General features: G+C 49.3%; 10 protein-coding genes across 10 annotated transcripts; 5 read left to right on the top strand and 5 right to left on the bottom strand.

Annotated features, from left to right (window-relative positions):
* Nucleotides 1-31: 31 nt before the first annotated feature.
* On the bottom strand, nt 32-3,311 carry N7487_009925 (fungal specific transcription factor domain-containing protein; the record flags this gene model as incomplete). The annotated part of the gene is made up of 12 exons (XM_056877655.1): nt 32-238; nt 494-680; nt 740-914; nt 992-1,262; nt 1,310-1,388; nt 1,449-1,469; nt 1,526-1,671; nt 1,721-2,166; nt 2,233-2,343; nt 2,401-2,652; nt 2,702-2,795; nt 3,216-3,311. 12 exons carry the CDS (start codon nt 3,309-3,311, stop codon nt 32-34), a joined length of 2,085 nt encoding a protein of 694 aa, XP_056726235.1.
* Nucleotides 3,312-4,189: 878 nt separating this feature from the next.
* Nucleotides 4,190-5,605, top strand: N7487_009924 (VOC family protein; the record flags this gene model as incomplete). The annotated part of the gene is made up of 1 exon (XM_056877654.1): nt 4,190-5,605. One exon carries the CDS (start codon nt 4,190-4,192, stop codon nt 5,603-5,605), a length of 1,416 nt encoding a protein of 471 aa, XP_056726234.1.
* Nucleotides 5,606-6,645: 1,040 nt separating this feature from the next.
* On the bottom strand, nt 6,646-7,431 carry N7487_009923 (mitochondrial 54S ribosomal protein bL21m; the record flags this gene model as incomplete). Its single annotated transcript, XM_056877653.1, has 1 exon — nt 6,646-7,431. One exon carries the CDS (start codon nt 7,429-7,431, stop codon nt 6,646-6,648), a length of 786 nt encoding a protein of 261 aa, XP_056726233.1.
* A 457-nt stretch (nt 7,432-7,888) lies between these two features.
* N7487_009922 (rRNA-processing protein NSA2) lies at nt 7,889-8,942 on the top strand (the record flags this gene model as incomplete). The annotated part of the gene is made up of 5 exons (XM_056877652.1): nt 7,889-7,891; nt 7,965-7,975; nt 8,031-8,573; nt 8,656-8,868; nt 8,927-8,942. 5 exons carry the CDS (start codon nt 7,889-7,891, stop codon nt 8,940-8,942), a joined length of 786 nt encoding a protein of 261 aa, XP_056726232.1.
* An 815-nt stretch (nt 8,943-9,757) lies between these two features.
* On the bottom strand, nt 9,758-12,217 carry N7487_009921 (serine/threonine/tyrosine protein kinase MPS1; the record flags this gene model as incomplete). Its single annotated transcript, XM_056877651.1, has 1 exon — nt 9,758-12,217. The coding sequence occupies one exon, from the start codon at nt 12,215-12,217 to the stop codon at nt 9,758-9,760; it is 2,460 nt and encodes an 819-aa protein (XP_056726231.1).
* Nucleotides 12,218-13,485: 1,268 nt separating this feature from the next.
* Nucleotides 13,486-14,513, top strand: N7487_009920 (cytochrome P450; the record flags this gene model as incomplete). Its single annotated transcript, XM_056877650.1, has 2 exons — nt 13,486-13,623; nt 13,698-14,513. The coding sequence occupies 2 exons, from the start codon at nt 13,486-13,488 to the stop codon at nt 14,511-14,513; spliced, it is 954 nt and encodes a 317-aa protein (XP_056726230.1).
* Nucleotides 14,514-14,534: 21 nt separating this feature from the next.
* N7487_009919 (uncharacterized protein) lies at nt 14,535-15,369 on the top strand (the record flags this gene model as incomplete). Its single annotated transcript, XM_056877649.1, has 4 exons — nt 14,535-14,603; nt 14,662-14,870; nt 14,922-14,970; nt 15,022-15,369. The coding sequence occupies 4 exons, from the start codon at nt 14,535-14,537 to the stop codon at nt 15,367-15,369; spliced, it is 675 nt and encodes a 224-aa protein (XP_056726229.1).
* A 100-nt stretch (nt 15,370-15,469) lies between these two features.
* N7487_009918 (uncharacterized protein) lies at nt 15,470-16,798 on the bottom strand (the record flags this gene model as incomplete). Its single annotated transcript, XM_056877648.1, has 3 exons — nt 15,470-15,596; nt 15,649-16,100; nt 16,217-16,798. 3 exons carry the CDS (start codon nt 16,796-16,798, stop codon nt 15,470-15,472), a joined length of 1,161 nt encoding a protein of 386 aa, XP_056726228.1.
* Nucleotides 16,799-17,160: 362 nt separating this feature from the next.
* Nucleotides 17,161-18,857, top strand: N7487_009917 (cytochrome P450). Its single transcript, XM_056877647.1, has 3 exons — nt 17,161-17,312; nt 17,372-18,183; nt 18,241-18,857. Exons 1-3 carry the CDS (start codon nt 17,196-17,198, stop codon nt 18,842-18,844), a joined length of 1,533 nt encoding a protein of 510 aa, XP_056726227.1. The 5' UTR covers nt 17,161-17,195; the 3' UTR covers nt 18,845-18,857.
* Nucleotides 18,858-19,498: 641 nt separating this feature from the next.
* Nucleotides 19,499-21,306, bottom strand: N7487_009916 (cytochrome P450; the record flags this gene model as incomplete). The annotated part of the gene is made up of 6 exons (XM_056877646.1): nt 19,499-19,780; nt 19,841-19,889; nt 19,940-20,151; nt 20,214-20,262; nt 20,311-21,086; nt 21,157-21,306. The coding sequence occupies 6 exons, from the start codon at nt 21,304-21,306 to the stop codon at nt 19,499-19,501; spliced, it is 1,518 nt and encodes a 505-aa protein (XP_056726226.1).
* Nucleotides 21,307-21,675: the final 369 nt, after the last annotated feature.

Genomic DNA, 21,675 nt, shown 5'->3' with positions numbered 1-21,675 from the left:
TATTCCTTTGACACGCTTGGTATACTTTCACCTAGAAGAAAGAGAACTCATTCCCACCCCCAAACGCGAAATCCTCCAAAACACTCGGATCCACTAGATTGGCCAGCATCTCTGCCCGCGTTCGATCGGGTTGTGTCTGTGTACCGTTACTGAACAGCGAAAAGAAAAAGTCCCCGTCATCTAGATCGGTATTTTGTTCCAGAATAGACGAAGGTGTATCGAGGGATAATTCATGCGCCTGTGTAGACAATGTCACTGCCGGCAAAGCGATCTCGCCTCCTATTGGCATTGAACTTGAAGTTGAGTGCTGTCGCGCTAATGGGGTTGCAGCTGCAGCTGCTTGAGATGAATTTATGATTCTTGTTGAGGATGAATATGGCCCTCCAAGTCTAGGAAGTTGGCTTTGGTTTTGGCTTTGGCTTTGGCTTCGGTCTTGGCTGTGGTTGGGTCTGTGGGGAGATCGTCGTCTTCTAGCTAGACATGTGCGCGCAACCTCCAGGACTTCGCGGAGCATCTCGGCGCAGCGACGGGCGACGATGATGTCGCCCATGGAGGAGAAAATTTCGAGGGACTTTTCGACGTCTTCGAGGAGCTCGTCGTCTGGGAGACCTGGGTAGTTTGAGAGGATGAGATGGAGGAGGATCATTGACCCGTAGAGTGCATAGGTCGTGTTGTACCACCTGTTAAATTGGGTTGTTAATTGTGCTCTCCCACGGGAGTAAGAGGTAGGGTGACTGACCAAGTGCGAATATAGGTCATGTGCATGAATGACTCGTATTGCATATTAATACTCATCCGGGCGGCAGTGAGACACGTGTGTAAATGGACGGAAAGGTCCAGGGTTGAAGTGCCCGTATTTGCAGTTGCTGCTACAAGAAATGGCCTGTGGATGAGGATTCGAGTATTATAATATCCTAAACATGAAGTTTGATTAGGGAATCTTTCTAGGATGCGTTGAATTGGAACATGGGACGTGTCAAGGGAAACTCACTCAACCTCAGGACTAATTTCTGTTTGAACGCCCATTCGGGGTCATTTAGTGCATGTGCATCTAGATTCAAGAAATCCGGCAGCGTTTCTTTCCACTCAAGAAGTCGCTGGTCAAGTGCCATAGCTAAACGGGACTTATCAGCTATCGATCGCCGCATGGAGTGGTATAGTTGATGAGATGCCTCGGACATAATTTGAGCTAGGGAAACCATTGCCGGGATCATCGCTATGTCGTTGTCTTCGGCATCAGGGTCGAGGTTATCGGAATCAACCTGATTCTGTCAGGATTGCACAGTGCGAATTGGGGAATGGCACCTACTTTTAGTTTGGGGAGGGAAGTCTGGTAATAATGTAACTCTTTCATGCTGTCCAGACGTCCAGAGGAACAACACATTTCTCTGGGGATTGATGTTAGTATCATTTTCGGGGAGTACAATCCTGATGAGATAGGCGCTGACATTTCATGGGAGTAGATACACCTAGATAGAAGCGTTAGTATCTTATTATCTATGCTAGCTTTAGGGTCAAAACTTACCACCAGGTGCGTCTAGCTTCTCGTCTCACACTGGGAGGCAGAGAAGACATGCTCGAGCCGAGACCAATAGCCGCTGCTGTGCGGACAGCCATCCCGCTGTACATATAACAGCTATGGGGCTGCAACGAGTTTTGACGGAACACACTCTAGGGGAGATGTTAGTCTCCCTCTAATGTAAGATCAACAAAGACATACCAAAAGAAGAAGAGTCTGAGCAGACTCCAAACAGGAACTCTCGAAAACATCACCCAAAGTCCGTTTTGCGAGGCCGAAGAAGAATTTTGCAAAGTCAAGAGCTGTGAACCTAGGTCCTCTCCGAGCTCGTTGCATCTGACTCGGATCGATAAATTGCTGACAGAAATGTTCTAGCAAGGAGGTCTCGTTCGGGCTCGCATTGATCGCGCCCAAAGCAACGACCGCAAAATATAAACCAGCAAACTTCGTAGCCCCTCGGAAGAGTCCCTGGCGATTCGGAATTGGCCAGGCTTCATCTTCACAACGTTGCATAAAAGCGCCTTTAGAAAGTAGTGGGTGGATGTAATGCTTGTTCGCAAAGTAGCTGCCAATGAAGGTTTTCTCGATCTCCACCTGTGCACTCTCTGTAAGGCGAGGGAATAATGACTCCAGGCTGGTGTCTTGATCTTTTAATCCTTGTTAGAAACTCATATGGGCTGCGATAGACATCGGAAAGCAAAAGGGGCATCTACCATTGCTTATTGTCGGGGTCCTATTTCGGAGGCCATCTGAATCTGGCGGACTTCTCTCTGTCGTGAAGTCCACCCCATCGTGGGATTGGGGTGAAGGATGCCCGATATAATCTGCATTATAAAGCAAATTCACAATTGAAAGTTGTGATTTGCATGATCTCCTGTTACCTTTGTTGTGCCTTGTTTCTGGCGATAAAGGCTGAAATGGTGGATTAGGATAGTTGTGCGAAGCTGGGATTTGTCGAGAGGTCTCATCAAATCGGGGTTGATCTCTGAGCTCTTGATGGTGTGCTCTTGCGTATAGATTCCCTAGGAATGCTAGATTTGACGAGTTACCATAAAACTCGGTCCCATTAGTGTGCAGATTGACCCCGCTTAACCCATCCCTTGAGGCAGCATCACCTAGCTCTGTATTTGAGACTGGGCAGGTAGTCAGTTTAGTTATTCGGGTATTGCGGGAGGTGCTTACTTTGTGAAGTATCGGATAGCCCGGCCGACGCGATCGTTGTTTTGGGTGTGGTGTTGAGACGGCCCCTCAACAGACTTGGAGACTGGGCCTGGGCCTGTGGAGAGCCAATTGATAGTGTCTTTTCGGGGTTGTTCGTGCCTCTGATTGTCTCAGTTTGATGTATGCCTGGCCATGGAGATGGCCTAATGTTACTTTGGCTTTGCATCTAGTCAGAGATGCTTGGAAACAGATATGATGAAAAGCCTAACCTTTGATCAGATTCCTGAGCATCTCGTTTCCTTTTATTCGAATCAACGGGGGTTCCGCGCCCACCAGAAGTGCGGAATACGCAGTCAAACGAGTGATCTATCTCTGGGTCAACTATTGCCTCGGTATTTCAGGGCGTGGGACTAATACAGGCGCAATAAGAGCAAGGCTGGGCTTGATCGCACTAGTTTCCATTGTCAGAGTAGATATGCTTTGCGAAAGGGCAGCAAAAAAAAAGACTGCGATTTCAACGTCGAGTTCGACCTACCTTAGTCTTCCGAGCACGGCAGGTTTCGCATGCCCGCGAGGCCCGCGGCACACGACGTTGCGAAGCCCATCGTGCTTTGCCTTCAGACGCGCCCATGGCTATCACAACAGATGTATGTGCTTTGAGAAGCGAACGGTGATCTCCCCCGCCTAATCTCATGAAAATTGGCCCAAGTGGAACACCCCTTTTACCGAACCAATCGCCAATCTTCAACTTCTTCACCTCTCGTGGGGGGATTTTGCGGGGTCTGGGGAAGAATTGGGATATTATCGTTTGTTTGAAAAGAGAGGTGTTTATAAAAATGAATTCTATGTTTTGATCTCATTGCTATAAGTGTATATATATATATATTTTGACAGGAACCAGCCATGAGCCACATACGAGGTAGCTGGTTAACTTGCTATTCACTTGGAATATATTGGAATGTTAAGTCTCTGGCTTTCACTCATAAGTACATAACTGGTTATGTATTTAAGAACATGTTTGAGGAATACCAATGCAAGGAGTACCACCTGGGCATGCTGTTCCGACGGAAGACAATCTTCCGACGGATAAGACTCGTAGTTGCGCACCTTCAAGTCATACATGGATACATTTACATAGATGTGTGGGTTATCAGTTATTTAGCAATATTAGAATAGGGAATCTACATATCTCATTATCTATAGTATAAATAAGTTAATAAGTCGCTAAGTTAATAAGTTATCACAGATTAGCCCTGGAGATCCATGGATGACGAGGTGACTTATCTCCCCGATACCCCGATTACTCCGATGCAAGGCGATAGCGGGTAAACCAGGCAAGTTGATATCAGCTTGGACTCAATGCACTTCCGGGGTATATAACATAGTTGGTATCCTCCTGTTTAATAGTACATTTTATAATTCATACTCAATCCTAACACACTTCTACAAATCTTATACCACGTGCCCTCATTTCTCGCTATTGATTATCCCTTTCAACAAACCTTCAACATGGCCTTCGATCAGGACACTTTACGATCTCACTTCTGCCATGCGCTTTCAGAAATGTATAAGAGCGAAGTCCCTCTTTATGGCGACCTAATCGATGTAGTCTGGGAGGCAGACGCAAAAACCGTTCAAAACAGCCAGAATATCGAGGGTCATCGCGTTATAAATCCAGATGATATCTTGCCCGCCCGGCATCGTGTCGAGAGACATGGAGCCATTCGACTAGGGACAGCACATGAGCTGGCCACAATTCGTCGCATGTTTGCTGTGATGGGCATGCACCCTGTGGGCTACTACGATCTCAGCCTCGCTGGATTCCCCATGCACGCTACCGCCTTCCGACCAAATACCCAAGAGGCGCTTGATAAGAACCCATTTCGCGTATTCACAACAGTCTTGCGGATGGAACTGTTGACAGAAAGCACTCGGAAACTAGCGCAGAAAGCGCTGGAGCAAAGAAACATCTTCACACCCAGACTTCTTGCCCTGCTAGATATCGCAGAGAGCCAGGGCTTTTTGACGCCAGATCAATGCACAGAACTTATTAGTAATGGTCTGGAGACATTCCGATGGCACTCGAAAGCAACAGTTACCCTTGAAGAATATGAGCAGCTCAAAGCTGAGCATCCTCTGATTGCGGACGTCGTCTCTTTTCCCAACTCCCATATCAACCACTTAACGCCCCGAACGATTGACATCGATCTTGTACAACAATTGATGCTAGATCATGGAATGCCCGCCAAGGATCGTATTGAGGGTCCACCAAAACGATCGTGTCCAATTCTTCTACGGCAGACAAGCTTCAAGGCACTGGAGGAAACTGTCTATTTCAAGGACTCGTCTGGTTCCTATGTGAAGGGCTCTCACACAGCACGCTTTGGTGAAGTAGAGCAACGAGGCTACGCTTTGACCCGAAAAGGACGTCAGCTTTATGATCGAATCTTGAACCGAGTCAATACAGAAGCCGCGGAGAGTGGATTGAAAGGGAAGACCTATGACACGCTATTGGAAGAGCGCTTCAAAGAATTCCCCGATAGTCTTTCAGAGCTTCATGACCTGAGACTGGGATATTTCACCTATCGGTTGACACCACTAAGCGACCAGTCGGTTAACGCAAGCTTTGTATTATCGGAGGAGTCCATCTCACTTCAGGATCTTCTGGATAAGCAGATCCTGAGTTATGAGGCCATCACATACGAAGACTTCCTTCCTTTGTCTGCGGGAGGAATTTTCAATTCCAACTTGAGTGGTGTTTCCCAGTCCAAGCAACTGATAATGAGCGCGGACCCGGATCTCGATGGTTTCCAGCACCTCCTCGGGAAATGTGTGGCGGATGAGTTCCATCTATATGCCGAGATGCAACAAAAATCGTTGGAAACTTGCCGACAGAAACTGCGGTTAAAGGAGATTATAGTATAGAAAGGAGCGTTTTATACTAATGGCACCTATTTGAACTCGCACTTTATTAACCACAAATTTGTTTTTCGGTATATCATGATTGAGCGGTTGAGCTTCCCATAGGTAGTTCTTTTGATATTCACGACTATAACTGACTATATATACAATGAATCTGTTCATATAATCATGCCTACGATATTACTAGCTATTCATTCAAAGCAAAGCTTCTTGTCGGAAATAACTTCGGCGTTTCCAAGCCCTTGCCACCTTGTGAAGTCTTAGCCTCTCAACCAAATACTTCGATATCCAAACGAGAATACCTTACGATCTCCGATCCCCCGATCTCTGGTCAACTAGAAATGGCGGATCGAAATTTGCCTCGCTTTATCAAGTTTCCCATCCGACTGGCCAGAACTGGAATGGTTCCCTATCAGTGTGCATTCAACGGATATAATCTCAACAAAGTCAGGCTGCCAATCCGAAGGATGGGCATCAATATGCAACCCTAAGTGGAGCATTAATTGCTCCTCTATCTCGCGGCTCAGTCTGGCCCCAGTATGAACGTCCCACCGTTGGTCGATCCGTAATAATTTGTTGATCTAACTGATGTGGATATTGCTATTCAGGTTGTCAAGCGGCAACGGGAGATTTAAGCGGAATTGGCTAAGCTAGGCGTTGCTAACCAGGGGGAGTATTTCCTAGGCTTCAATGTTACCACTGATGCTCGGATTCTTCAGTTCATTCATCGGAGTATGACTAGCCCAAGCAATGGGAAGAGCCTATATTTATTTAATGACGCCCTACATCACGACAATAAACAGGTCTTCTGAAAAGAAATTCAATACTATAGAATACAATGCATACAGAGAACAGCCCAAATCGATCTATCTGTACAATATGCCGCAAAGATATCAATGCATCGCGGCAAGACAATTACCAAGAGCCCAAAGATCAGACCACATCTCGAGTAATACCGTCAATGCCTCGAACCACTGTCGGATCATGGTCCGGCATCACATTTTCGCCTGAAAAAAGCTTCTCCCAAACACCGAACTACCCAATCATGACCGGGGTTCAATTACTGAGCTGTCCGCTGAGTCTTCCACGACCACCGCGCCTTCCGCCAACAACTCATCCGGCGTCTTCACTCGCACATCCATGACACGCAGGAGCGTGTAGCGGTGCTTGCTCTTAGCCTGCTTAACGTGCCTTTGTCTCCGCTTAGTCTTCTCCTTGATGCGAAGCGGCTCTGCGTCCACACCCGTCACACGAACACGGCACTCGTAGATACGCTCGTCGATAGTCGGTGTGCCCTTCATTGTGAAATCGCGGGATCCAAGTGCTGAAGCACGGTTGAAGCGCAGAATATCGCCCGCCTTGACCTTGGGCATGAGGAAAGGCAACCGAATGTGATCACCTTCGGTCAAGAGGTATGGTCGTGCGTGCAATTGAGCGACGATGTAGTGCGGCTTCTGGCCAGCAAGATGGGGGAGCTGTGACATGAGAGATTTTGTCACTTCGAGAGGGGAGGTGAAAGTCGGGGCAACGGGTTGTTTTGCAATGGGGACGTGTGCGCGTGTTTGAGGTGTCATGGTGGTTTCGTCGAAAGTGGAGGCCTTGACGCCCTGGTGAGACTTTGGTTTGGTATCTTGGGCCCGGGGGGTGGCGCTGAGAGGTGATTCAGGGTGACTAGATGCTGATTGGCTCTGAGGTTGTTGCGAATTCATCAAAGATGCACTTTGGTGAAGGCATGCTCGTTGCTGCAGGGGAGCTGCGGATGAAATTGTAGACGGCGCAGTCCAGCGCAGTTCGGAGGCGAGGCTCCGTAGAGCAGAGCGTGAGAACATGTTGACTGACCGCTTGCCAGTGCTCAATGATTGAGAGTGGAAGTGGTCCTCGGTGGTTGATATCCGAAATAGAAGAGCGGCTTCCCCGTAACTAGAGAAATTCACTACTTGCGCAAATGGCCGCTTTGTCACCCGTAGTATCACGTGATGTTTATCTATCTGACATCTGACTCGAGAGTGTAGATTTACAGTGACAAGAGACCAATATGGTGATAGTGAGCTATATCGCCTAATTTCAAATAAACTGCTTTGCTATCCCTAATTTTCTGCCGTTCGTTAGTGTGTTTTTTTTTTTTTTTTGGTTCTAATATTTACAAGTTGAGAAACGACCTTACGATAAGAAGTGTCACGTGCCTCGCTATCTTTTCCCGCATCACAACTTTTTCGGTCTCGATTAGATCTTCAAGGCAAGAACTTCATCACCCATTCACCTCGTGTTGTTCATTCGTCGTTCATCATGGTAAGCTCCTAATGATTTATCGATCTTCCAATGTTTAATTTCATCAATTTACTAACTTTTTTCCTACCTACAGCCTCAGAACGAGTTCGTCCCTCCCCGCCAGCCACCGCCCGATCTCCAACTGACATTTTCCCACCAGGTATATCGAGCGCTGGCAGAAGCAGCACGGCAAGCGCCTCGATCACGATGAGCGCGCGCGCAAGCGTCAGGCTCGTGAGGGACACAAGGCGTCCCACGATGCCCAGAACCTGCGTGGTCTGCGGGCCAAGCTGTACCAGCAGAATCGCCACAAGGAGAAGATTCAAATGAAGAAGCGCATCAAGGCCCAGGAAGAGAAGAACGTCAAGTCCGCCGCACCCGACGAGCCTTCCAAGACTCCTCTGCCCCAGTACCTGCTCGATCGTTCGCAGGAGACCAACGCCAAGGCCCTCTCCAGTGCTATCAAGAACAAGCGTAATGAGAAGGCTGCTAAGTTTGCTGTCCCTCTGCCTAAAGTCAAGGGTATTAGCGAGGAGGAGATGTTCAAGGTTATCAACACCGGAAAGAAGACCCACAAGAAGGCCTGGAAGCGTATGATCACCAAGCCTACTTTCGTCGGTAACGACTTCACCCGTCGTCCCGTCAAGTACGAGCGGTTCATTCGTCCCATGGGTCTGCGTTACAAGAAGTGTAACGTCACACAGTATGTTTTATCTTTGGGGGAGAATGCCCGCCCTCCGGTTTATTTTGGTTGGATATGGTATATTGACTTTTTTCTTCTTCAGTCCCGAGCTGGCTGTCACCGTGCAGCTCCCCATCCTTTCCGTCAAGAAGAACCCCCAGAACCCTCTCTATACCCAGCTGGGTGTCTTGACCAAGGGAACAATCATTGAGGTCAACGTCTCCGAGTTGGGTCTTGTTACCACTTCCGGTAAGGTTGTCTGGGGTAAATGGGCCCAGGTGACTAACACCCCTGAGAACGACGGTTGTGTCAATGCGTGAGTTGCTTCGATCGTTCCTATTGTCTATGTTATATCTCAAACTAACCTGGAATAGGGTCCTCCTTGTCTAATTTGACCACAAGCACTTCCTCTACATTCCCGGCAGGCACCCGCCTGTCTTCGATACCTCCATGCTCAGGCAGTTCTATATTTCCCTTTCTTGATACATACGGTCTATCAAGACTGTTCTATTCTTGGGCGGTGTTAATGGCGCAAAGTCAAGTCCATTGATTTCAAACGAAAAGTATTCCGCATGTTTGGCTTTTGAATGGACATAGCTAGTTTTTAGATAGTCAGGCATTTATCAACTATGATTTTATGAAGACAAGCAGCATCTCCATTGTAAGAGATTATAAGATCATGGATCAAACAAAGATTTGATCGGATTTCCAAGTAGCCCATAGGATAAAAAACACCCGTGGACGCAGTATAGTGTATCCAAGCAATGAAAATAGTCAAAGGTTGTCAATTAAACATCCTAACCAAATTGGGAGTCATTGTCACTCTAAGAACGCTCATACTCGAACAGTATCCACCTGGATGAAGGAAAAAAAAGATGAAACATTTGAAGGCTAATGAAATCATGTACGGGAATGAAAATCAACACGCTGCGCTGAACCGAGAGTCGTCAATAAATACCCACCACAAGGCAACAGGGTTGGGTCGGACAAACACCCCGAAGGATGATGCAGAAAGAAGAGAAGAGACAATGCAAAGAAACACAGACAGCCATATATCCCGCAAATTAAGCCAACCAGACCCAGACAGAAAATCAACATATCCAACACCAGTCATTAAGTCGTTCTATCCAAGAAGGGAACATGAGAAAAAGCCGATAGGGCAGTCAAGACAAAGGAAATAAAGTGAAAGGAGTGGTCGGGTGTTGTCATGGATTTTCTTCTTCAAGGGCCGCTTTTATTTTTGCGAAGAAGCCTGCGGGCCATGCAGCCAATTCTTCCTCTCTGGGTATACCGCGGGCCTTGCAGTGGTTGACAACGTTGGCTAAGATACGGCCAAGCATATCCTGGGTGACTGGAACAGCGCCCTCAAGCTGAGCATCGGGATGCAAGAAAGGGTCGCGCGGGCCAAGCATCTCCTCAATGGTTGGTCGGAGGGTCTGGTCACGCTGCAGACAGCGCTTGAGAGTCCGAACAAGGCCAGGAGGCACAGGAATGCCACCGACGCCGAAGGCCGGGAAATCGATTTGTACACGGGGGTTGGGGATGGCCATGATGCGTTCATAATATTTCGCGATCTTGGCGAATGGTGGTTGTCCGTAAACCATCTTGTACAGAATACAACCCAGACTCCAGACATCACTGGGTTTTCCTAATTTCATAACTTTTCCAACGCTTGAAGGCAGACCAAGCGACACGTTGGAATCTACCAATGCTTCGGGGGACATGTAATTGGGTGTGCCAACTTGCTGTTCACGATGAACGTTGACTGTGTTATCTTGAATCGCATTGGCAATTCCAAAGTCGATGAGCTTCAGCCGGCCTTGAACCATGAGGAAGTTGGCTGGCTTCAGATCTGAGTGAACGATGTTGTGCTCGTGGACAGCTTGGACACACTCCAGCATTTCCTTCCAATAAAATCGAGTAAAGTTGATATCAAACACAGCATCTTCGGCGTTTAAACGGAATGTAAGAATCTTTTCAAGATCAGACTCTCCAATCTCCATAAGCACACTAAGAGCATGTTTGTCATTGTTGAGCTCCCAGTCAAACAAGCGCACCACACGGTCCACATTCTCCAACTTCTTCAACAAATCGATTTCACCCTTGTATCCAGTCAAAGTCACAGGGTCGACATCTTCAAGATTGACACGCTTGAGGGCGAAAATCTTGTAATTCTCTGCCATCACTCGATAGACACGCGAGCTGCCGCCACGGCCAATGCAATCAAGCCGAGTGAAATGCTTGCCATTAATCGCGACTTGACTCTTCTTTTTTCGTGATTGGGATGTCGATGCGCCTCCCGTAGAAGTGGCAGTCTCAAGAACTGACATTTTCGGGGGAGGAGGCGCGGCCCTATGAGGGGTATTGTTGCTCCGTGTGGCCAGTATCTTTCGTGCAGAGTTGGTTGCTGGAGTCTCTGCTACATCTTTCTTCTCAGTATCGTAGACAACATTATACTTTTCAGGTCTATCCAACACATTCAACCCTTGGGGCTTTGTACGCCGGAAAGTTGGCGGTGGTTCATTCTCTTGGTCACGGGCTGATGGCAAAGCTGGTATTGAAGGAACCTTGAATACAGGTTGTTCCTTCGCAATTGATGATTTGGAAGACATATCTGATGAAGCGGGTGTAGACTTGGAGCCGTATGATTTTGGGGAAGACGACCTCGAAAACGGTCCTTCAACCTCAGCAGGGCGAAGAGGATACTCTGGTCGATTGGATTCACGCACGAGAGACGGGCTTGGATCGGCCCATGACACCTTGGGTGATGAGGGTTTTGCTGAGTTGCGAGGTCGGTATTCGGCATTCTCCTCCTCTCTTTCGACGTCCTCCCGGACGCCGTCAGCCGAGAGATATTGGTGGTTTTCCTCGTTGCTTTCCTCGCTCTGACGACGTAGCACGCCCCTCCGGGCAGGACCGTTCAAGAAAGTGCCAGCAAGTCGACCAACCCGCTTAACACGCAGTGAGCTGTGTGGAGCGATTTCTTCGCCGCCGCGGCCTCGCAATGCGGAAGAAAGACCATATCGCAACGCTGGATCATCGTCATATTGGGATTTCCGATCACTATCCGAGCGCTCCGCACTACCATACTCGTCACCCAAATTGCGTTCCGACGAGCGCTTTCCTGAAGGTGAGACAGAGGCGGGGGATCGAGTATTGCTGCGCGAAACATTGATACGGACACTGCGCTGGCGTGGGGCAGGAGTAATAAAATCATTAGGGCGGCTATGGTGCTCCTGTTCGGCGCTCTGGCTATTTGATAGTGGGGAGCTTTCGCGTGAGAATCGAGAAGCGGAAGAGATAGCGCCTATACGAACCACTCTTGGAGCCGGGCTACCATTAGATGAGTCGTGTGGGGACGAATTCCGGGGTGAGCGGCTTTGCTGTCTTGATGTTTCAATTCGAGGTTCGTGCGACATGTGTGCCTTTTGCAAATGAGGCGAAGAACCTAATCCATCCCCATGCAGTAATGCCTTTACAGAAGCGCTGAACTTAGGCTCCGGGACCTCTTCGTCGGAGCTGTCCCCAGAGTAGTGTTTGGGCATAGCTTGTGTTGATGGAGATACCCGTCTGGAACCCGAGCGTGAAACCGCGGATCGGGACATCGGTCGGGCTGGCTGTCGGTACAGTTCGTTGTATGCTGGGAGGGAATTCGGGGACGCCATGGCGATAATACCTACATTGAAGTCGTGGATCAATGTGGCCCCTCCAAAGTTGTCGATTGTTTTGTTGATCCTGAATAAAGCCCAGCCTCGAGGTTTCGTCGCGGGCGCGCTATATAGTCACGTGTTTGTTGTTGCTATGGCGACGTCTACACCATAACATACCGGAGACACTTGAAAATAATTGATTCTGCACTTAAGTTGAGATTGCACAAAAAGAGGAACATAGCTTTGGGCTAATAATACCCCGGTTTTCTCTAGTAAGGGTGTTTCCACTACCTTAAGTAAATCCAGATGTCCCAAGGCCACAATCAGTCTTTTATACCCGATTTGGGATCGGCCGGATAACCTCCACTTACTAGTATCCCTCTAGTTATAGGCTACTAGACTAAACTTGGCAATGCTGCCATACTCTCCAATCGGGAGATTTTATTGTACATTTATGAATCTGAGTTTTGATTAAATGGCAAGTGATGTACATGTGGTATCGTCAATATAAATGGCCATCACTGCCGTCCAATACTCGGTATGATTGATATATTAGTAGGAACATCTGAAGCTGAAACGAGACCTGATAATTCAGATGTACTCAATATCGACAAGACTTAAATCGTCCCCTCTCTATAAACACTAGGCTATCGGAGTAACCCTAGAAGAATGTCATATAGGAAGATAGCTTTGAGGTGTTGGACTACTATGAATTAATATAGTCAATGGTCACTCCAAAAGGAATGCGAAATTGTTATATATCTTAGCTTACAGGGCATTTGTGATGCAATGAGTTTGTGAAAGAATTAGTTTATCACTTTATCACTCGAGAAGTGCCAAAGAGAGATGAGACTTTCATATATGGTAGTCGTTTATAGGGTCAAAAAACATTTACAACAGATTTCCCAAGTCAGTATCAACATTCTCCCAGTCATGCATGATATAGCACAGGCCGGCTACAACGACTCCCACCACTAGGGACGGAAAGAAACGGGGCAGGACCTGACCCGTCCATATTTCTATGAAAGTTGTCATAGTTGACAAAGTTTGGGGTACCGCACGTTCTTTGTCATTGATCTATGTGACTAATGGGTGCATCAAGGATCATGATGGGCTGGGCTGGAAGTCTTCGATGTGTCTTTCTGCAAGAAGCAAGGGATGCAAGCAATATTCGGCAGGAAACAGACGACTGATAGAGGATTGAGGGCGTCGTGAATAATGCGGTGAAAAATTCGACCGATAAATCGATGGCTATTCATGAGAGAGAAAAATGCCCAAATACCATGAAAGCCCCATTCACCTACCTTTTCCTCAACCTGACCGTCATGACTCTTGGCCAGATCCTCGCCATTCCAGTGGCTCTTCTAGCGGTCTATATCTGCATTCGAATTGGTTCTATCCGGAGGCAGTTTCGCGACCTGGTATCGTCTCCATTTGTGGCCCCCATTGTCCCGGGTCCCAAGACTGACAAGATACATCGATCTGTTGTTGACAGCCTAAACCACCCCACCATGCGTTTCTGGGCCACTTTCCCATCCTCTTGCGTGAGCTCCAGACCGTACCCGGAGATATCTTTCTTCCGTTAGTGGTAGATCTGGTTCGTCGCAAATTTGACCTACCGGTGGTTTTCTTTCTCGACTTGTATCCTCTCTTCAATCCTATCGTGTTTATCAGCGACCCCGGCCTCGCGAGAAAGGTTACGCAGGAAGATCGGTCCCTGCGGTATCCGGGTGTCTTTGAGACGCTGTATCCGGCCATTCCAACCCGATGGTTTCGCACCGTAGCGGATCGGGCATGGACCAAATGGCATCCTGTGGTCGGCGTCTCCTTTACAGCTGCGCACTTTATCCGGATGGTGCCACAGATGGCTGAGGACCTGCAAGCTATGTTAGATCAACTGAACGACTGGTCCGACCGGGATCAGATCTTTTGCATGGAGCGCGTGGCCACTGATGCCATCCTCGCCATGACTGGGCGGGCGTATTTTGGTATGGAGCTGGACTGTTTCGCCCCGAAAAGTCAATGGACGTCGGCCTTCCGAGCTGCCACCACACCGGTAGTAGCAGCGAGGAACCCTTTGTGGAAGCCATTTGTGTTGCCGTCGTGGAAGAGACATGCCCGAACTTTCCATGCGATGATTCGGGAGAAAGTTCAGCATGCGTTCGACAAGGATGAAGACCATGGAGCCGGGGTTCCCTCTTTATTAGAATCCTCCTTCGCTGTCTATCGGAAGAACGGGTTCCACGAGTTTCCTCGAGTCTCCGAAGAAGTCCTTTCCACAGAGTATCTAGAAGAACTGACCTCTACGTAAGACCTCTCCTTTGATTCGGCGATGTGGGCTGACGAATGTAGTGGTGCAGCCTTCTTGATCGGAGCCACGAGTGGTGCATCTGTGATCAGTGTAAGATGTCCTGGTCTGATCCTCTGGGGAAGAATGCTGATCGTTTCGGGCACGGTAGTATGCCTTTCTGCTCCTCCACCAGCATCCAGACATACTGGATGACCTTCGTACGGAGCACGGGCAGGTGTGCGGATTAAACCGACAGTCCATCCTCCTTGCATTACAGAGTCGCCCTCGCCTGTTGAACGACTTGAAGCTAACCCACGCAGTGTTGAAGGAGACGCTCAGGCTCTTTCCGATGGGCCCTGTTCTGCGCAAGTGTCCTAGGTAGTTCGTTTCAGGTCCGATGAGCTCTACGATGCTAATAAGGGTTCCTAGCGAGATGATTGAATATGAGGGCAGGACATATGATATTCGGAATCATATCGTAAGTCTCATTACCTCTCATGCTCTGCCTGTCTGATCTTGACCGAAATAGGTCGCCATTTCGCACAACTCCCTCCATCGCCGCCCCGACCTTTTCCCCGACCCCGATGCTTTCAATCCGTATCGGTTTCTGCCCGGTGCCGTCATTCCCATCCCCGCGGACGCCTGGCGCCCATTCGAAAAGGGGAACGGATACTGCGTGGGACAGGAGCTGGCTATGATCCAAATGAAGGTCATGTTGCTGTTGACTTTAACTGAGTTCGATTTCCAGCCAAAGTACGCGCGAAAGGCTGCTAGGGGCCCAGATATCTACGGCGGATACGCCTACACGACCGGCTCAGGCATCGGACCGACACCGGCTGGAGGACTACCTATGCGTGTGGACAAACGAGCGAAGTGAGAGAAAGTTTTCATATGTAGCGTGGTGCCCAGCTCTTATACACTACTTGACTTTCCATTTGACATTATCGCATTCATCTCGTCTAGGCTAAAACCCGTAACTACAGTTTAAAGGGAAACGAGGCACTGGCAAGATAGTAGCAGTTCATATACACGCCACTCTTTTCGGTGTAAGAAAAGGCAATCCATGTATGCAACGCAGTCGAATCCTTGAGGTCCTGCTTGGGGCTGCAAATCATTTAGCACAGCCGTCTAGTCACCGGGGGAGAGAAGCACTTACAACATTGAAAACAAGCGATCTGTATACTGGTCGCCCAGGTCCGACCATCCTACCCGTTTAAAGAAAGTTGACAATCCATCAGCCACCTTCTTATCGTTGAGACAGTGACCAGGAATGTAGATCCGGGGCGATGGGGTCTTGTCACCAGGGCGAATTTCGTAAGCCCATAGCATGGGGGGATTCTGCACAGCCTGCTCGGGCAGCGTTTCGAAGTCCTGAATGGGCAGCAGATCCCAGAGCTCCTTAAGATAGGCAAGACCCTTCATCGTGACTGCATCCGTGTAGCGGCCGCCGACGGTCCACAGGTCCTCGGCCCGGCTCCAGGTGGTGCGGAAATCCGAGCCGTAGAGCTTGATGCGCGATTGGCTGCGCGGGATGCAGTCGAATGAGAACCAGGTGGCATCGTTGAAGTTGCTGCTGCTATCCAAATAGTTTATCACGGTAGCCAGCGTCTCACGATCAATGGTGTCGCGATATATGGCATGGATGGACCCCGTCAGCAGCTCCGCCAGGGGGTCCCTGAGGCGCGTGCCTTCATATTGGGGATCAGGTAGATCTTGACGATCACCTCGTCATCACAAAAGTCGAATCCCATCGAGTGTTGCATCTTCGCAATGGAGAAGGACTCGGGTAGCGTGCGCGTCTGGTCGAGCAAGGCCTCCTCTTCGCGACTTGTGCACAGAGCGCTGGAGAAGTGCCGCCATAGCTCAAGGTCAAAGGACTTCAGTGCCTTGACCTGCGACAGCTGGTTCAGCGTGTCCCAGATTTTGTAGTGACTGTATGGATCACGCGCAGTGCCCGCGAACTGGCTGATTGGCTCAACGCCAACGCGGACCATTGCATTTGCGTCAATGTTTCGCCAATTGACGCTGTATTCCAGGGGCAGTCCACTGGGGGTAATCCCCGTGTTCCATGCCCGGCCGGGCACATCATAAGGTCGATACCACGAGAAGTTGGGGATTACATGCTCATAGAAAAACTGCAGGAACTCATATTCTTGGGCAGGGGTGGCCTTGGTCCACTTGATAAGATCGGCCAACGTGGACGCAGCATGATCCCACCAGAACTCCTCATCGGGACTAGGGAATTTCTTATATTTGGAAAGCACCTGATAGGGGGTGAGGCTGGTTGGGGACGAAAGAGAGCCCATGATGCGAGTGAGGAGGTCCAAATGTAATTCTAACAGAAGTGGGCTACACAGCTGTTGGGGTCCTCCCATTCTTTATCATTGATGATTTTCATCCATACCTGTTTCGAGTTCCCCGAGGTGACAACGCATCATGCAGCAGGCCTACATTCTGACTGCATGGGCATGTTGGCTATCTCACATGCAATGTAATAGAAATGCAGTGAGAAAGTCGCAAGCAAGGGGAAAGAAAGAATCCGCGAGAGAGAGCGTGGAACAATTGCATTAGGGTACGTCCTTTATTGTGACAAAATAATATGATCCACCGTCAATGGCCCACTTTGCCTGATAGCTGAGCTCTTTCTTTTCAGGGCTGGCCAGATCCTCTATTGGCCTCCCATCCGGTGTCTGTCTTTCCACCATGATCACTGTAACCTTCTTCTGGGTAGGAATTGTCCTGGGCGCCATATGGACTTTCTACAGGGTCGTCCTGTACCCCTATCGCGTGTCGCCGTTGAGGACTCTACCTCAGTCCCAGGTAGGCACTCCCACCCAGATCTCCCAGATCTCCCAGGGTGAGTGGCTGATAGAGTGCAGCGCGGCCACTGGCTATGGAATCATGCCTTTTCCGAGTTCCTTCAACCCATTGGCCAATTACACGCGGAGCTCTTGTTGCAAATACCTAATGACGGTATGATCTGTCTACGCGGCTTGTTTGGCGCGCCCAAGATCTTGCTCACGTCTCCCAAGAGCCTGGCCGATGTTCTTGTCCACCGGGCAGACGATTTCGAGAAGCTCCCAGGCGAGCGGAAGATCCTCCGCGCTGTGGTAGGCGATGGCCTGGTTACGGCCGAAGGTGATGTACATTACCAGCAGAAACGAAAGCTGCTGGCTAGCTTCACGCCGCCGAAGATCCGTGCCCTCTATCCGGTCTTCTGGAAAGAGGCGACCGCGCTGACCCAGCAGATCAGACGAACCCTGACCCATGATGGGTCCGGGATCTATACAGGGACCACAGACATGGTCTATTGGGCACCACGGGTCAGCATGGATATGATCGGAGCAGCCGGCTTTGGCCAGTCTTTTCATTCCGTGCGCGACGTGGACAGCGAAATCATCCATTGCTATGAGAAAGCCTTCGCGATCGGAGCAGGACATTTGCTGTGTGTCTTTGCCGACACCTTGCTTCCACGGATCATCCTACAATGGCTACCATGGCCCCGATGGCGGCAATTCCGCCAGAATATCGACTCCATCCAAGACTTCTGTCATCAATGGGTGACCGATGCAAAGGCGACCAGTGCCCTCGGGGATGGGATACCAAGCAATCTGCTGGCGAATATGATCCATACCGGTGAATATACATTTCAGGAGTTAATTGAACAAGTCCGGACATTCCTTGCAGCCGGGTATGCATTTCCGTCCATTCTTATTTCCCCGTATTATATACTGATTTAGTGCCACAGGCATGAAAACACCTCCTCGGTGGTGATGTGGGTCATGCTGGCCCTCGCCTCCGATTCCGAGCTGCAATCTCGCCTCCGTCAGGAGTTGCAGGCGAGCCTCCCGGAAGTTGAGTTAGACAAGGTCGACCTGGCGATCCTCGAACAGCTGCCCCTTCTGAATGCCGTCGTGAGTGAGACTATTCGGCTGTTCCCCCCGTTACCGATTGGCAACCGCATCGCCATTCGGGATACCACCGTCATGAACCATCCGATTCCCAAAGGGACACCGTTTTTGATCGTACCAAGAGCTATCAACCGGTCCTCCGAACTCTGGGGTCCCGATGCCGATCGCTTCAATGCGGACCGATGGATCAATCCCGACACGGGCCGTTTCAATAACCATGGTGGTGCGAGCAGCAACTATTCCTTTCTCTCGTTTTTCCACGGACCCCATAACTGTATTGGACAAAATTTTGCGCGGGCCGAACTCCGGACGGTCGTCGCTGCGGTCATTCGGTCGTTTGATATGGTCCTTGACAATCCTGCGGCCGATGTCTCCCCCGTGGGCTGGTTCACTCCACGGCCAGCAGACGGGGTCAAAGTGAAGCTGCGCTCCCTAGTGTGATTGATGCTCGAGACTGTGCACCCTAGGGCCAGAATGACATCTGTCAATAGTCCACCAGTCGTTCAAATGCGTATTTTGGAGCTTACGGGTATGATATGTTAGAAAGTCAAGACAACATGGTATATGGTACCAAAACCATTGACTACATTTCGCAAGTTTTTATTTTAACCCGAGATATTTTATGTAGCTTAGTTTCAATACATGCAATTCAAGAAATTCCAAGACCTATACCTATAAATATCGAGAGAGTAGTTTATTTGCGGTTGCCTCACAATTGTTGACCTGAACTCAAGGTGGATACTATTGAGAAACCAGAGTTGTTGAGACCGCTGATTCCAAGGTTCCAAGGTTGGTGCACAATGCCCAGGTACTCGTCTCATGTGATGTCTACACCGAGTCACCGACATTACGAAGGGCTTCTCTTCCCTCCTACAACTCCCGAGAGTCAGTTGCTTCCCTCTGCGGGTAGCTCCTCGTCCCTCTTGACTGCATGAGGTCACCAATAAAAGTGACTTAATATGTTCTGACCGGCGACTGTAGCATCAAGCAAATTGGTCCATTTATAGATGCTATTTACACTCTCTAGATCATGCGTCGACCCTGGTGTGAACCATCACGGGCATTCCTTTATTCACATGAGGCCCAATGTGGAACTCAGGATACCCTTTGCCACCCAGGTATTCTGCCGCTTGGGGGGGCACCTTTGGGAAACACAGGAACCAAGTCAAACTCGCGGCTAGTAGTTAAGAGCAGCAAAACCAGCGATTTTAAAGCCAGATTTTGCCCCGGGCAACTCAGGTGGCCTTTCTCAAAAGGACGAAATGAGTCAGCAGGAATGGAGGGGTTGGCCCCAGGGAGGAAGCGATGAGGCCGAAATGCATCGGGATCAGGGAACAGGTCTGCACGACGACCCATGGCCAAGTGACAGATAAAAGCCTGCAAATCATCAGTATAGGACTATACGTCGCTTGGAATGAGGGAATTGGAAGCACCTACCACGTTGCACACCACCGGATATACGTTGCCTTCGGTCTCGAGGAACTCCCTATAAGGCTTTCAATATTGGTTCTTTCCCCTTATCTCAGGGTAACCTACTCATTTTTCAGTTTCTTAAACACCCCGCCAACACCAATAAGGCGCAGGGTTTCCTTGACGACGGCCAGGGTAAAATGTAATGAATTGATCCGGTGAGGCTCCTTCTGCAACAGCTCCCATGTCTGGGTTCTGTCGGGGGAAAACACACGATCATGTTCTTCCCGCATCTCCCGCAAGCAGTCGGGATGCTTATGCAGGAACAGGTAACAGTACTAGATTGACCTAGGTTAGCTGTGACTGCGGTAGAATGTAGTATAGCATCCAGAATACATACCGAGGCCGCCCCTGCTGTGACAACCGAAGCCAAAATGATCACCTTCATTCTGCGTGGAATCGGTTAGCGCGATCCTCCTAGGAAGACAGCTACATACGTGTTAACCAGATAGGCGATCGATTCTGCATTATCCATTCGACCGCTTGCCAAGTGTTCCACATGGGCCAAATAGATCGGCGATTGGCTCATTTTGCCAGATTCCCCTGTTTGCGCTGTGTTTTGGATAGTTTCAACGAGAACCTTGTTGAGACAGTCTGTGCGCTGTTTTATTTCCTTCGAGTAGATATATCGCTTGACGGGATTCCATCCCATCATATCCAACGACCGCTTAATAATGGGATCCAAGGCGCTAGTCTCGGCCAGGAGATCGAAGGACCCGCCTAGCTGGATGACGCCGCCGACCTCAATGATATACGAAATCAACAGGTCTTTGATAGGATACTGCTTCCCACTTTGGGATATTGAGTGTAGGCGGGAGCGTAACGAATGCAGGCTGGGGGCCAGCAAGGACGTAGCTTCGTTCACGCGTGTCGATGTGAGGGCCGCATTCAGGGCCGGGTTCTCCTTCTTCCAATTCTTCTGTTCCATGGCCAGGATAAATTCGGCGGTCAATAGCGGACTGAACAGGTTTGGCGAAAATCGCTCGCGTTGCAGGGGCTGTACTTGCGTCATGTGCTTGGCGACGGCTGGTTCGGCGACGACCATGATGGAGGGTAGGATCGGCCAAAGATCAAGATAGAAGACCGAGGGCATGTTGTACTTACGTCGGATGTTCTCAACACAGAATAGGTGGAAAAACCCCTCGGGCGATGCCAGAATCTCGGCCAGCACAACCCCCAGATTTCCCAGCAACATGCTATGCGGAGGCGTTGGCTACAGCGAGAATAGGAACCGATCAACCTCACATATTACAATGGACCTGTGGGGGAAGTAGAGTGCCTACTAATCGATGATACCGCCGTCGATGCTTCACTGTCTTGATCACGCAGAGACTCAGGAGAAGCCCGACAGTCAGGAGAGTGAAGGTTCTGAATGGTCCTAGGGAATCCCGCATCATTGCAATGGGTGCAGACTGGAGTAGAGTTGAAGACATATTCCACTTCCCGGGATCGGGTCGCCTCCAAAATGAAACTGGATTTGACACGCTAGTGGGAAGGACAATGGCAATATGGGAAGTGACAGCCTTGTGTTAATTGCTTAATTCTTTGGCAAATTATTTCAGGGTATTACCTCACGGTACTATTGTTCTATCGCTTATATATATTTTGTTATCCTTCTGAACATGAATTGAATGTCGGTGTGTGAAACAGGTGCATAACACCGTACATATGCATTGATCAACATGTCTCAATGTGCAGGAGTTTATCTTCGACTGACAATTGCTTTCTTGCATACAACATAAGGTTGGGATCAAGTGGAATCAATATCACACTGCATGCAACCTCTGAGTGGCAACCTGGGC

This window comes from Penicillium crustosum (assembly GCF_028827405.1).
Source record: "Penicillium crustosum strain IBT 35664 chromosome Unknown utg000004l_segment0_segment0, whole genome shotgun sequence".
Classification (NCBI taxonomy): domain Eukaryota; kingdom Fungi; phylum Ascomycota; class Eurotiomycetes; order Eurotiales; family Aspergillaceae; genus Penicillium; species Penicillium crustosum.
The sequence above is the reverse complement of the archived record's forward strand: the minus strand, read 5'-3'. Positions and strand labels throughout refer to the sequence as shown.

What these genes read in the sequence shown, in the direction of transcription:
- N7487_009917 (XM_056877647.1), top strand. Translation starts at nt 17,196, where the DNA reads ATGATCACTGTAACCTTCTTCTGGGTAGGAATTGTCCTGGGCGCCATA. An exon ending in GGACTCTACCTCAGTCCCAG is followed by an intron (nt 17,313 to 17,371) that starts GTAGGCACTCCC and finishes GATAGAGTGCAG; the next exon opens with CGCGGCCACTGGCTATGGAA. An exon ending in CGGACATTCCTTGCAGCCGG is followed by an intron (nt 18,184 to 18,240) that starts GTATGCATTTCC and finishes TTAGTGCCACAG; the next exon opens with GCATGAAAACACCTCCTCGG.